Genomic DNA, 15,482 nt, shown 5'->3' on the forward strand with positions numbered 1-15,482 from the left:
AAAGTAGCCCTTAATGTATATTTGGTTTACATAATTGAGTTTGGAGAAAAAAGAATAATATTAAATAGGGAATCGAAAAGCAAGATATCGATTTTGAATTATATTCCATTTGTTGTTCTTTGAATGTATACATTTTAGGAATTGTATTTAAGTTTTGGTTCATTTTAGAAATGGAAATTACGTAAGTATTGAAATTATTGAAATACCCTATATAATAAAAGATATTTATTCTCAAGCATAGCATGTTCTTGAAAATAGTATTTTCAAGAATATATAAACTTAAAAAATTTCCTATTATGGAAATTTCTGTGATTATATTACACCCTTAATTCTTTTCCAAATTGGGAACAAATAACATTTAAGTTTTTTCCTTTTTTTCAATAGATCCAGATGATATGATGAAAATGGATAAAATTTATCTTACTGGTTTACCAACTATTACACGGTAAATTATGTTGTGAGCATGTGCCACCATGCACATGGTGCGCACGAATCTGTATTCATAATTTCTATACTGTAGATCCATAATTTCAAGAATCTGTGAGCTAAAATTTATACTTTAATTTAGAGTCCAATTGTTGAACCATGATTTCACAAATTAGTGCAGTATAGAAATTATAGATCTACTGTATAGAAATTATGGATCTACTGTATTTAAATTATGGATCCTAAGGGTTTAGAAATTATGAATCAAAAGTACCCATTTGTTTATTGTTAGGAGGGGTTGAAATGAAAGACATTCTAGAATTTTCCTAATTTATGCATTTATCGTTCTATGTTAAAAAAAATAAATCAAATTTCATGTGTACAATTATATATGGCAAAAACTTTTGTGAAAGGATATGTGAGATGGGTCGGGACAAGATGAAATGTAATATTAAACTAGGAATAAAATATTTATTACTTATATGGGAAAATGTAATACTCTTGAAGAAAAAAATATAATACTTTTTCATTTTGACGTAAAAGTATTAAATTTTCCTTTATAAGTGCAACATTACTTATAAGATAAAATATAATACTTTTGATGAAAAAAGTAATACTTTTACATCAAAAATATAAAAGTATTACATTTGTCCTCAAAAATATTATGTTTCCCTTATAAGTAACAAACATTGTATTCCTGATATAGTATTACATTTGCTAGTATAAATATTAAATTTGTATATTGACTCGATCCAACCCGACTATCTCACAGAATTATCATTTAAACGGAATTAATTGTTTAATTAATTCTAAGGTTGCCTTACATATTCCTTCCTAATTTCCTTATTAAATAGTTGGAGGACCTAAATTGATTAAATGCCTTAGAGAATTGCATTAGTCAAGGGTAAGTCCTAAGGTTGGCTAGTGTTTTTACTTAGTCTTCCCTTATGTTTATCTAAGTTTTGTTGTCTTGTTTGGGTTTTTTGTTGTGTTTAATTTGGGAAGATCTTCAAGAAGAAGGCCTCCAAAAGGAAGACTAGGAGTTGGTGAAAGTGTTCCTAGGCTTAAGAGGTAACCCATTTTCTACAAAACCTATTTTATACTTGCTATTGATGATCTATTGATGTTCTTGATATTATTGAGTAAATTTGTGCACAATCTTGTGTTTATGCATGTTAGAGCTTGTGATTAGGGTTCATAAATGCTATTCTTGAGCTATTCTTGTTGTTCAAGTTTCCTTGTTGATTGATGTGAGATTTTGGGTGTTTTGGACTTGAACTTGGACTCCATTGCAATTTTCCTCGAAGGGAAATCTTTCTTGGTTCGTTTGTACCAGCGGGTACACCACCCGCTGGTACCGGGTTGTGCATGGAGGGTGGTTGACCCTCCACTGTTCCGCCCACTGGTACGTGAGGTTTTGGCCTCCGTTTTGTTGAACCGTTGTGCAATTGTGTGTCTTCTCTTATGTTTCGTACGTCTAGAACGATGTCCTAAGTACCCACAATAGGGTTTATGAGTCTTGAATCATGTTTGAGGTCCAACTTTGTGATTTGTTGGATTAATGTGAAGTCATTGATGTTCGCTTGAACCGTTATGTTTATCCTATTGATTTGCATGCTAGTTACGATGTTGTTGATACTAGTATGTGTTGTTCATTCGTTCTCAATGAAGATTGGTAACTTGTATTCACCAATCATTGTAATCTTTGGATTGAAGTCTATCGTTATTGTGCCATTGTCTTGAAATGTTCCTTTCATGTCTATTCTTGAAATCCTTCAATTGAATATCTTGTTGTAAGCTTGTAAAAATGTTGTACTCTATTGATTATTCTTGATTGGGCTATTGTTGAGCCTCAAGTATCTATGTCGATGACTATGTGTTATGATTGAAAGCTGGCAGTGAGCTTTGCTCAATGAAAGGGGTTATTATATATCATGATCATGATCATTATGAAAAAGCAGGCGGTAAAGCCAGGTGGGGAGCAATGGCTCCAGGAGAAATAAGGTCGGTGGTTGTACAGGGTGGCCTAGAGGTACAGGTTGGAATTGAAATAAAGATGGAGCGGTGTAAAGCTTGGAACTTGGTATAAGGTTGGAACTTGGAAACGGTCATTGATTTCGATCCTTGACTTTCATTTTCTTATGAACTTGTATTGATGTTATCATTCATGTTATGATGTTACCTTTGATTGATATTGATTATCATATGTTGTTGATTATCCTGTTGTCTTTATCATTGTTTATCATATGTAACATTTTCCATTATGTCACCATAAGTGGTACAAGTTAATAGGCCATTTATGACCATTATGTTGTGGTTTGAAACATAAGTAACTGTTTCTGTTACTTAACCTATAATGATGGCGCATAGGTTATATATATGTATGGTCCCCCCACTGTTCCTGGGATTCGCGATACACACCATCTAGTTCAACAAGAGACCAAGTGGTAGACAAAACACCAAATTCCTTACAAATCTTCAAGCAATACAACAAAAATTACAACTATGGAGGGAGATACTCGATCATATGCTTCCACTATCAAGGTTAGATTACATGTATTGATTTGTTTATTTCTAACATTTGGTATCAGAGCTTGTTTAATCTCTGCCTAGTTGATAAATTTGCATATGATATATATTTTGAATTATATTATATATTATGCAATATAAGTTTTATTGCTGTTTTTTTTCCTGGAGAATATGTTTGCAGTATGAATATCAGTTGCTATGATATTTCTGATTTACAAAAATTATTTTGAATAAAAAAAAGAAAGTAAAACTCCAACATGCTGCATGTTTTCACGGGAGAATTTATTTTCCTAACTTTCTGTCTTCGTTTCCGGCCACTCACCGACGACTGCGTATGAGTTTCAGACGGTCTCCAGTTCACCCTTTTCTCCGATGACTGCTATTAGGCGTTAGAGAAATGACAACTACGGTGATGATGAAATGATTGCCATAAGGCTCGTCGTCGGCATTGGGTTTTCCGACTAGAGGCAGGAGGTCGTAGCTTAGGTAGCTGGGTTCGAGGTGGTAGTTGCGAGCGGTAATGTTCCTTCTCCGTCAGATCCGGCCAGTTTTGTTTTCTTCATCTACATCTGGCGATGTTTCTTTCTTTCTCCTTCGACGCCACTAGTTGATGTTGTCGCTATCCGTGATTGTACTCCGGCGAAGGGGGGCAGTGGCGAGGACAGTCATCGTTCACGTCCTGGCGCTGCGACGCAGATCGGAGAACATACATATCATCTATATTTCTAGTGGCATTAAGGTCTCCATCCCCAAAGGCTCTTGGTTTCGATGGTTGGCTGGCTGACGACGTCGATGGGCCGCTGGGTTTGTGTCAATTAAGATTTGGCTCATGTGGGAATTTTTTTAAATTGGTTTTGCCTGGTCGAGGTGTTACCGTATATTCCTACTGGCAGAGCATGTCAGCACTGCCGCCCATTATGATGGGTGTCTAGTGGTGTGAATGGCAGGCGGTGGGGACTATTTTTGCGCTGTTCGGTGCTGCGAACTTTCCCCTAGCCATTTCCGTTTGACAAATGTCGGTGGTGGTGTCGTTGGCCGTCCCAATTGGCATCCTGGGCCGTAGCACCGTCGGAGTGGTAATTTTGTCGTTCGCTTACGGTAATCCAGCGCCGCCGAGCCATTGTCTGAGAAAAAGGGTTTTTTATTTCGTTGTCCATAAGCATCGTCATTGAGGGTTGCCCATATGTCTTCGTTGGAGTGGCTGTCCACCGGCGTCAGCATGAAGTTTGGTTAGCTACTAGTCTTTTGCCGTCATTTTCGGTGGGCAGCAGGCGGGTTGACAAGCTCTGGAGGAAGGCGATACAGACGTTGTGCTATTACCACTACTGGAAATTATGGAATTTCCGACCACCTGAAAGTGATCTTAAATCAAGTCGAAAGCCTTGTTCCGACCACTTTTGGTATCCGGAAAAATCTTTGTTGCTATTTTCGACCACTTTTTGCTTTCGATTTGATTTAAGATAACTTTCAAGTGGTCGTAAATTTCATAATTTCCCGCAGTGTACTACTCCATTAATGATCTTCAATATTACGCTTTTCGCACTTCCTCATAGAATTGGTACTTCAATTGATTACCATTATTATTGTTTATTTTGGAGCCATTATTCCGGAAATCCCGTCCTTGCGTTTCTTGTCCTTAATTAAAGGGTGTAGTTTTTCAAATTGGTTAGGATTGTATTGCTTCCTGGTATTTGCAGTATGTTTTAAAAAATTACCATGATTGTGCTAATTTATTTAATTATGGTGATAAAAATTTCCGTCAAAACCTTTTATTTTTTAATATGCCATTATGCGGATTTGTTAAACGGCTTAAGTTTTAAGTATTAAAATTTCCCGAAAAATGTTTTAAAGGCTTGCGGTTTCAGCAATTGCTTTTTCATTTTAATTCACATAATTGTTATAATATAATATTATGTGATTATTCTGGCTTTCATTGCAATTATGAAATTTTGCAATTTGTCATGATTTGATAATATTTTTAATTATGGAGTGTGATTTTGAATCACAGTTTCGAAAAAACATATGATTATGACAATTGAATATTATTTTATTATTGTCATAATAATTTAGATTATGATTTTAAGAATCATATTTTGAAATTCATTTGAATTTGCTTGTCCACAACTTTTAATAAGGTAATAATGATGATATTATGTAATATTTAATAATAATGATGATTATCAATATTATAATTAAATGTTGTTCAGTTACAATTAAGAAAATTGATTATTCCGTTATTACTATTAAGTAAAAATTATATATTAGAATTATTATAGTATAACAATAATTGGTTTTTGAACCGATGGATCAATGTTTTGTGCCGTTACTATCATCATTTGTTCCGGATTTTGATAGTGTGATTTGAAATCATAATTTTGAAACCATTTCATTTTTTATCCAAACCATATGTGTAAATAATGATAATACTTTGTAACATTTTATAGTTATTGCTATTAAATGTCAGGGGTTACGATTGAGGAAATTGATTATTCTGTTATTACTCTCACGTAATTATTATTACAGGAACAACGGTTATCAGTTTTGAACTGAGGAATCAATATGTCGTAAAATTGTTATCATTATTTGTGATGCCCACTTTGATTGAGTATGAATATTTGATTTTATATTCTTATTTTTGAGTTTGTTTTATGCATATAATTAAATTAAGTGCATAATATTATGGTTTTAAATTATGCAATTTAGTTTTTTGAGAATTTAATTTGTAAATGTCAACATATCATATGATTTTGATATGGTTAGAATTTATAATTTTAACCTAGTTCTCATAAAGTTTACTATATGCATTGAATCATTTTTGTATTTGGCCTACAAGTTAAAACTTTTCAATAATTGAAAAGTATATGATTATTATAAATTATTATTTAAATTTTTCCTTAAAGTTTTGGATTTATTTTGTTATTTGAATTTGAATAATAATTTTATAGCTCATTTTAATTAGACAAATCATGTTATATTCTTACAACACTCTTGTAGCGTTATCCACTCAATATTATTACTACAATTATCTCTTGATCTTTGTCTATTTTACCGCTGTAATTTATACAAATTTATTGATTCGTACCCGGGTCAATTTGTTTCATCATGATGAATGAAATCATATAAGGAAGTTAAATCATACAATTCATAAAGAAAATAAATGAGGAATGTTGTAACCTATTAGCTCAAGCATAATTAATCAAATAAATTACAGAGAGAAAAAAAATAAGAGACAAAGCAAGAGTATAATTCTTTATCCAACTTCTTCATCCAATACAAGGGGTACTTCTCCATATGTATAGTGAAATGTTACAAATCTACATAATGGGCTATAATTGCGTCCATTACCGACGTTACAAATATTGTCCACTAAATACATTTTATAACAGATAATATATATACGAATCTCCCGATATGCATTTATGGAAATTAGAATGGAAATCTCCATAAATGCAATTAATGTGATTATAATGGAATTACATTGTGAATTTGTGATGATTTTATGAAATCAGGTTCCATCATGGACCGGGTAGGAACAGTAGGATATACAAAATTGTGATAGGAATAATAATAATAATAATAATATTAATAATAATAATATTATTATTATTATTATTATTATTATTATTATTATTATTATTATTATTAGGAGCCTTTATTAAGTTCAATAGATTATATACAACTCAAGATTACAATTCAAGAAACTGATAAATAATAAATAAAGGAGCTAGGAATAATGGCAAATTAAATGGTGGACCATGAATAAATTTATATTTCTAATATATTAAATGTACATTATTTGTGTACTAAATGTTTTTTATTTGATAGTATATACCATATTTGCATTTTCCTCCACTACCTCGCCCCTTCTTTTGTTTTTTTACCTCCACCATCCTCACCAGCCTCTTGTCGCACCACTTTGTCCAGCCCCAGTAGCGGGAGGTGCCACCGACACAACGAAGAGCGCTGGATGCCCACTAGCCACACTATAGCTCGAGGAGTTCAGGAGACCTATTTTGTCGGCGGATAGGGACCATTGGTCTAAACACTGCCCCCATGACCCAACCTAACCATCTATGCTCAACATTCCTTCACCCCCCCCCCCCCCCCCTCACATCGAAAGTCATAACCCCTTACACTATGTCTGTGTGGGTAAACATTAAAATGCAATGAAATTTAACTTAGAAACATTTCTATCTTACCTGTGTTGCATTCACACAAATCTATAGTTCACCAAACTTGGCTAGTAAAATTTACTTCATCAACGCTCATGCACAAATGATACAATAAAAAAAAAATACTATTTTACATTTAATTAAACACAATTATAAAGTCATTAATGAACTCTAAATCAACACATCAAAAAGCAAAATTTTCTTCCCCCAACATGACATGAACAATTCATTTACAGACCAATCATGGCTGGTGAAACAAGGGTATCCACATAACTAGTAACCATATAACCAAGAGCATAAGGGATATTAAAATTCTTACCCCTTCTAGCATTAGGTCTATGGAGCTCTGTATGCAGTGTTCTCTGAACCCCGGAGAAGTGGATGATGAATTGGTAACGCTATAGCTTCAACTCCAAACTCATTCATCACCCAAACTTCCATTTGATGTTTGTTATGAAAACCTGCAAAAAGCAATCCTCTTGACTCACCTATACAAATGGCAGCTCCATGTTCATGGCTGGGTAACGCTATACCTTTGGCTGTTTCAGTGGTTAAATTAAAAGAAATTATATTCCAATTCCATTCACTGTCATCTAATTTGTTGTTGCACCAATTGAGACTACCACTCACAAACCCAGCAATTCTGGGATAAACAAACCCACTACTAAACCCTCTATCACTTCTTTTCCATGACCCACGCTTAAAACTATACACCAAAATCACATTTTCATCACCATTATTCTCCGCATAATAAGCATAAACAACCTTGTAGTCCTGATTATGCATGTCGCATCCAAATCCAAATATACTAATAATGTTGCCCGACCGCCAGACATCTGGGATTGTCTTGATGTTTCCATTTAATGAAGGGTTCCAAATCATTATTTGATATGGTTTAGCACGAAAGCAAAAGAGTCCATTGCAAGAACCCAAGAATTCGAAACCACCTTTAGGGATTAAGACCGAGCGGTCAATGTAATAAACTTGCGAAGTGATGATTGCTTGTTTTCTGTAATAGAAAACAAGGACATATAGCTAATCCGATTTACACTGCTATACGTCATGACCTTAATATCCTTTTTCGAATGAAAATTTAGGTGCAATTTGACAAATTATGGAGATGATATTAAAGCACGCCAAAATTTTGGAACACACCTAAATTGCAGCAGAGATTTCACAGCCAGCCTTTTGAGGATTTCTGTGATTATATCTTGATTCAGATTTGGTTGTGGCATATGGCGCTTAGGAGTAGGGAACGACATCCTGATTGTGTGTCATATATAAAAATTCCTTTTGTTATCTGAAAAAAAAATATAATTATATAATTTAAATTTAAATCGAACACCTTTAGTTATCTGAAAAAAAATATATAGTTATATATTTTAACCGAATTAAACTCCTTTTGTAATCTGGAAAAAAAAATTTTAATATATATTTTAACCGAAGTCTGATCTATTTCGCACTATCCACAAGATATTTAAATGTCACTACCTACAAAAGGAATAAAAGCCATACAAATTACAAAAAGATTCCAATAAATATTGCTAGTGTTTCATCATTGATTAATTTCAGTATGTATATTATTAGAGAATTAATTTAACTATATATATATATATATATATATATATATATATATATATATACATACATACATACATACATACATACATACATACATACACCTACGATCACTATTTCCTATATATACATACATACATACATATATACATACATATATACATATATACATACATACATACATACATACATACATACATACATACATACATACATACACCTACGATAACTATATATATATATATATATATATATATATATATATATATATTCACTTCACTTATTTTTATAGTGTTACCTTCACCTACCTACCTAACCATCAAGCACTACCTACCTACACCTACGATCACTATTTCCTATTTCCTATTTATTTAACCTATCCCCTATTTACGCACCATAACCTCTTTATTTATTCCTACTATCACCTACCTATTTAATCCATCCCTAACTATTCAATGCTCCACAAATGTTTACATACCCATTACAACATATGCATCTATTGCATTCATATTTCTTTTCCTTGTTTTACTATTATTTCTAACTTAATCCCATCTTCCTAACCACAAGGCCATAAATAACAACATACAATGTTACTATATTACTTGATACTTTTATCAATTGTCACTACATTTTTATTTCGTTATGAAGAAAAAAAAAAACAGTGCAAATTCGTTTCATATTTAACAAATTAATAAATAAATAGATTTGAACTCATTTAATAGCTTTCTAATGAAAATGAAAACTTGAATTTTTTTTAGATGTGTAGTGTGTGTGCGTGTGTGTGTGTGTGTTTGTGTGTGTGTGTGTGTGTGTGTGTGTGTGTGTGTGTGTGTGTGTGTATAGTATGGCAGAGAAGTTTGTTAATGCGGGTGTATTAAGTATAAAAAATTTAGAAAAAATAGAAATTGTATTCAATAAAATATATTTCGAAACGAATTTTTAAATGTTTTCACAATTTCAATTTCTTTACAAAGAAAACAATTTTTTTGTGGTTCAAATTAAAAAAATAATAATATTCAACTCTTATAGCTAGTAAAGTGGATGAGACTTGAGATTGCCTTGTCAATTTAAGGAGTTTTGATGACAATTGAAGAGATCGGGTTGATAGATGTATAGAAACCTTTTTTTCAAATTGAGAGACGAGAGTTAAAAGAGATTGAGAGCGACAGAGACGATTAAAGTGAGATGAGACTTGAGAGAGAGGGGATTTCAGTGCTTAGAAAGAGAGAGAGGATTTCGGTGCAGAGAGAGAGAGAGAGAGAGCGAGAGAGAGAGAGAGAGAGAGAGAGAAAGAGAGCATAGGGTAGAGGGGGAAAATGGTTCATATAAAGGGTTAGGGTTAGACATTTGGACAGGAGGAAATTGGGTTGGCCAACGAAAACAAATTCCATTTAGAGAATTGGGCCGATTTGTTTTCAATTTAGAAAATGTAATGAGTATAAATAATGGAAATATATTCAAATGGAAACGGAGGATTAACAAAGAGGATTTTGGTGCTTATAGAGAGAGAGAGAGGGGAGGGTAGATGAGGGAAATGGTAACGGGCAAATAAAGGGATATGATTAGACAATTGGAGTTGGAGGAATTAAATTGGGTGGGCCAACAAAAATATTTCATTAATAGAATTTGGTGTATTTGTTTTTAATGTAGAAATGGTAAAAAGAAAATGTAGAAATGGAAAAAAAAATTATATACAAATTAGCCCTTAAAGTATATTTTGTTTACAAAATTGAGTTTGGAGGAAAAAAAAAAATTCAATAGGGAATCGAAAAGTAAGATATAGAATATAAATTATATTCCATTTTTGGCTCTTGGAATGTATATATTTTAGAAATTGTATTTAGGTTTTGCCGTTTTGGTTTGTTTTAGAATGAGAGATTATGTAAGCATTCAAATTATTAAAATACTCTATATAATAACAAATATTTATTATTAGGGATAGCATATTCTTAAGAATAGTACGTATTTTCATGAATATATAAACTTAAAAAATTATAGAATAAGCGTACTCATAGGAATTCTACACCATTCTAAACATATTCCATGAATCAAACGTGTTATTAGTCTTTTAGATTAATGTGTGTTTTATTCTTCTTTGTTGAATCTTTAATTAGCAATTAGGCATTCTATTACTTTTGATACTATACATCACTGGTAATTTTTAAGCCCAGGCAAACCATAGAATTAGGAAATATAGCATGTAGGAATGATGAGAATAGGACATGGGGTGTTAGACTAAGATGATAGGTAGCTAGTACCATTTCAGCCTCTTTAAATTGTCTTTGATATTTCTACAAGTACAAAACTCAAGGAATGTACAAGATATTGAATTAAAAGAATGAGAAGATGATGATGACCTAGACATAAGTTGTACCGGTCTCTTATAAACTCTAGTAAGTGTTGCTCTAATCCATCAAATATTTTGGAACATAGGATGTGCCGCGAAATTTTGATGCACGTCCTTGCACGACGCCTTGCTTGTGGCTAATAGCAGTGTACGGGTTGATCGCGCAAAACACATAAGCCCCATGTAACGTTTCTAACTTGGTTGCACCTCTTGCCTTATCTTGTGCCATACCTTCTACCGGATTAAGGATAACCACCTCCTATCTGCATGAACAACCTGTGGAAAACAGGGACAAATACCCGATTCAAGATGTCACCCAAAATGCAGGTTATAATTAAAGATCTTTCGACCCCCAATTCGAACTACTCACACTTCATAAATAAGAATGACAAGTAAAATGTACATATGAGTTTTAAGAACATTGTAGAGGAAATAAAAGGAGTAAGGAAAAGCTTCTCTATGAATATGCAAGGTTGAGGTTTAATCCGACTTCAATCCGCAATTAAAAGATTGAAAAATGTGTTGATGATATGTAATCTAAGCTATTCCAAGCCTAAAAGATGAAAGGAAATAAAGGGAACCGACTGAAACTATATCTATGTTCTGCCTCCCCCAAAATACAACACAAAACGCGTTTAAATACTGTTCTATTACGCATATAATGGCACGACAAAGGGCATGGTCGTGCCTAATTCGCCCAAAATGAGGTGCACACTGCCTCAATTTGGCACGACCTAAGGCACGACTGTGCCAAATCTTTCTGGAATGACCATGACCTGGTGGCCATATCACTCGGCGCGCCAATTCACCTAGCCTGCTCCTTGTTCTTCTTTGTTGATCTAATCCTACTTGAACGGGTTCTTTAACTCCAAGAATACGTGTTATCAATATGTGTGATTTCAAAAATCCAGCACTCAACAACTTACAACCATCTTCCGCCGGAAGGAGTTGTATGATCATTTTAGGCTTTCTAGCAAGGCGACTTATTTGACGACCCTTTGTTAGGAAATAACATAATGTGTGTAGTGGCTCAAATCAGTGGATACTACTTCATCCTCAATCATCCGCATCGCGTACTGCATGTCCACGTTCCTTTGCACATTATCCTATCTTTGCTCTCATTCTTTGTAATTGACGCATTTGTCTCTCCCTTTACTGTATAAATATGCTATTTCTTTTGTAATGTAAACACATCAATCGAATGCATCAATATTGAATTCATTCCCTTTCCTTCTTTTTGTCCCCACGTAGAATACATACATATATATATATATATATATATATATATATATATATATATATATATATATATATATATATATATATATATATATTTGTTTTCCTTATACTCTTTTAGAGTTTAATATATATATTTTATATTTTCCCAATTCATCAATTTCTTATTTTGTCATTTAGATATTTTCCCCTATTATTTAACTTCTATAAATATTCTCAATTTTCGATTCTTCGCTTCCGCATTATTCCGCTATATTCCTAACAAGTGGTATCAGAGCGGTTAAATTGAGAGTTATTTTCAAAGATGTCGACTGTTACCAAGTTCGATATCGAGAAGTTCGACGGGAAAATTAGCTTTTCTATCTGGAAGGTTCAGATGGAAGCCGTTCTAACCCAGAACGGTTTGAAGAAAGCGCTAGCTAGGAAGAAGAAGAAACCGGCTATAATGACAGATGTAGATTGGGAAGATCTGGATGACAAGGCACGTTCAACCATTCTTTTGTGCATGTCTAAAGAAGTTCTACGTGAGGTAGTAAGTGAGACGACTGTGTCAGATTTATGGTCCAAGCTGGATGCGCTTTACATGGCCAAAACTCTGGCGAATACGCTACGCCTGAAGGAGCGTCTGTACACAATCCGTATGATGGAAGGTACTTCTATTAAATCTCACTTAGATGAATTCAATTCTATTTTATTGGACTTGGAAAATATCGATGTCATAATTGACGATGAGGATCGTGCTGTTTTATTGCTTGTTTCTCTCCCTAAATCATACAAGCATTTCAAAGAAATTATGCTGTATGGTAATAGTAGTGATACCCTTACTTTCGACAATGTTAAGTCAAACCTATTGTCCAAAGAAAAGTTTAACTTTGAAATTAAGTCTGAGGACAAAGGTGAAGGCTTGACTGTAAGGGGTCATTCACTTGAAACAGAGAGTAGCAATAAAAAATCTAGATCAAAGTCCAATAAATCCTGTAAGTACTGCAAGAAGCATGGTCATGATGTGACTGAATGCTTCAAGCTGAAAAACAAGCAAGAGAGAGAAAAGAAGTCCGCTGAAGCTAGTGTTGTTGAAAGTGATTCAGATGGTGATGTGTTGTTATCTGTTAGCTCCGGTGAGAAACGGAGTGGATTTTGGACTCTGGTTGTACATTCCACATGTGTCCCCCACAAAGATTGGTTCATTTCTCTGGAACCAGTTGATGGTGGAGTTGTCTTGTTGGTTAATGATACCCAATGCAAGGTTAGTGGAATTGGAAGTGTTCAGATTAAAACTCATGATAACGTTGTCAGGACTCTTACCAATGTCCGATATATTCCTGATTTGAAACGCAATCTGATATCATTCGGCACCTTGGAATCTCTGGGGTGCAAGTACACAGCTGAAGGTGGAGTTATAAAGGTCATCAAAGGCTCTTTTGTTCTCATGAAAGCTTCTCGTTCTGGAAGCTTGTACGTCTTGCATGGCAGTACTGTGACAGGTTCAGTTGCGGTATCCTCATCAATGTCTGATGCATCTACTAGCACCGCACCTCTCGTTGAGCCACAACGAGAGTATTCCATTGCTATGGATCGTCCTAGGAGGACAATTAAAAAACCTGCTAGGTACGCTAGTGATGATGAAACCAACATGGTTGCTTGTGCTCTTTCAGTCACACAGGAAGTTGATGGTGATTCATCCTGCTATTTTGAGGCTCTTCCTGTTGCTAAGTTCAAGTAATGCTTGAGTTTAGTCGACTGTTCCAGTTGTTAATATCCACAGTGGATTTGATCCAAGGTGGAGATTGTTAGGAAATAACATAATGTGTGTAGTGGCTCAAATCAGTGGATACTACTTCATCCTCAATCATTCGCATCGCGTGCTACATATCCACGTTCCTTTGCACATTATCCTATATTTGCTCTCATTCTTTGTAATTGACGCATTTGTCTCTCCCTTTACTGTATAAATATGCTATTTCTTTTGTAATGTAAACACAGCAATTGAATGCATCAATATTGAATTCATTCCCTTTCCTTCTTTTTGTCCCCACGTAGAATACATATATATATATATATATATATATATATATATATATATATATATATATATATTTGTTTTCCTTATACTCTTTTAGAGTTTAATATATATATTTTATATTTTCCCAATTCATCAATTTCTTATTTTGTCATTTAGATATTTTCCCCTATTATTTAAATTCTATAAATATTCTCAATTTTCGATTCTTCGCTTCCGCATTATTCCGCTATATTCCTAACACCCTTGGCTAGCTCTGGTCAGATAGTGAAGAGTAGGGCGACTTGGTGGCTAACCCCTATTTCAAGGACTATCAATCGGATGAGACCGTGTTAGCTTAGCTTCTATCAATTTGTATTTGTGTAGCAATTCTTAGTGGAGCTTCATTGGAGTTAAGGAGAAGTGTGGAGTAAGAATGTTTCCTAATCACTATAAAAATATTAATATCATTTACTTTATGCACCTTATTTTCTTATCATCTGCAAACTAACCCCATACTTTGACACACACTCAAAACTTGACTAAAACTTTAAATCGCCTCACACCCACTAGTCCAACTAAGAGGCGTTGGACAGCTACCGCCCATGCCATGGCTTGGGGAACCTGGCGGTCCCTCTCGCTAGTCCAGCGATGACTACTGGTGGCCGGTCATAACCCTTTAGTGGTGGTCATGATCCATTTTTATGGGCTTTCCTACCCACTTCTTCCAAACCCAATATAACAATGACTCCCTACTTGTGGGTTTGCTCAAATTATGCCATGGAATCGTGTTCACCGAGAATGGTGAACACAAGGCAAAACGACGTCGTTTTTAGGCAAAAAAAAAAAAATTTCGCGGATGTGGAGTTAAAAGCGCGCGTTTGATCAAATTATGAATTTTCTGTTATGAGATTATGAATTTTATGAAAATTCATAATCTCATAACAGAAAATTCATAATCGCATAACAGAAAATTCATAATCTCACAACTGAAAATTCATAATCTCACAACTGAAAATTCATAATCTCATAACAGAAAATTCATAATCTTATAACAGAAAATTCATAATCTCATGGTTCCAAAGTGAATGTGTAGGCATGGTTCCAAAGTGAATGTGCAGGCATGGATTCATAATTTATGAATGTCCGTGATTTCGGACGGGAATATGTAGGCATGGTTCCAAAGTGAATGTGC

At 34.0% G+C, this 15,482-nt stretch overlaps 1 protein-coding gene across 1 annotated transcript; it reads right to left on the reverse strand.

Moving 5' to 3' along the window:
- Positions 1-7,463: 7,463 nt before the first annotated feature.
- LOC109163904 (F-box/kelch-repeat protein At3g23880-like) lies at positions 7,464-8,389 on the reverse strand. The gene is made up of 2 exons (XM_019312625.1): positions 8,283-8,389; positions 7,464-8,136 (listed from the first exon to the last, which is right to left on the reverse strand). The coding sequence occupies exons 1-2, from the start codon at positions 8,387-8,389 to the stop codon at positions 7,464-7,466; spliced, it is 780 nt and encodes a 259-aa protein (XP_019168170.1).
- Between the last annotated feature and the right edge of the window lie 7,093 nt (positions 8,390-15,482).

Source organism: Ipomoea nil, unplaced genomic scaffold (assembly GCF_001879475.1).
Source record: "Ipomoea nil cultivar Tokyo-kokei standard unplaced genomic scaffold, Asagao_1.1 scaffold3050, whole genome shotgun sequence".
Taxonomy (NCBI): domain Eukaryota; kingdom Viridiplantae; phylum Streptophyta; class Magnoliopsida; order Solanales; family Convolvulaceae; genus Ipomoea; species Ipomoea nil.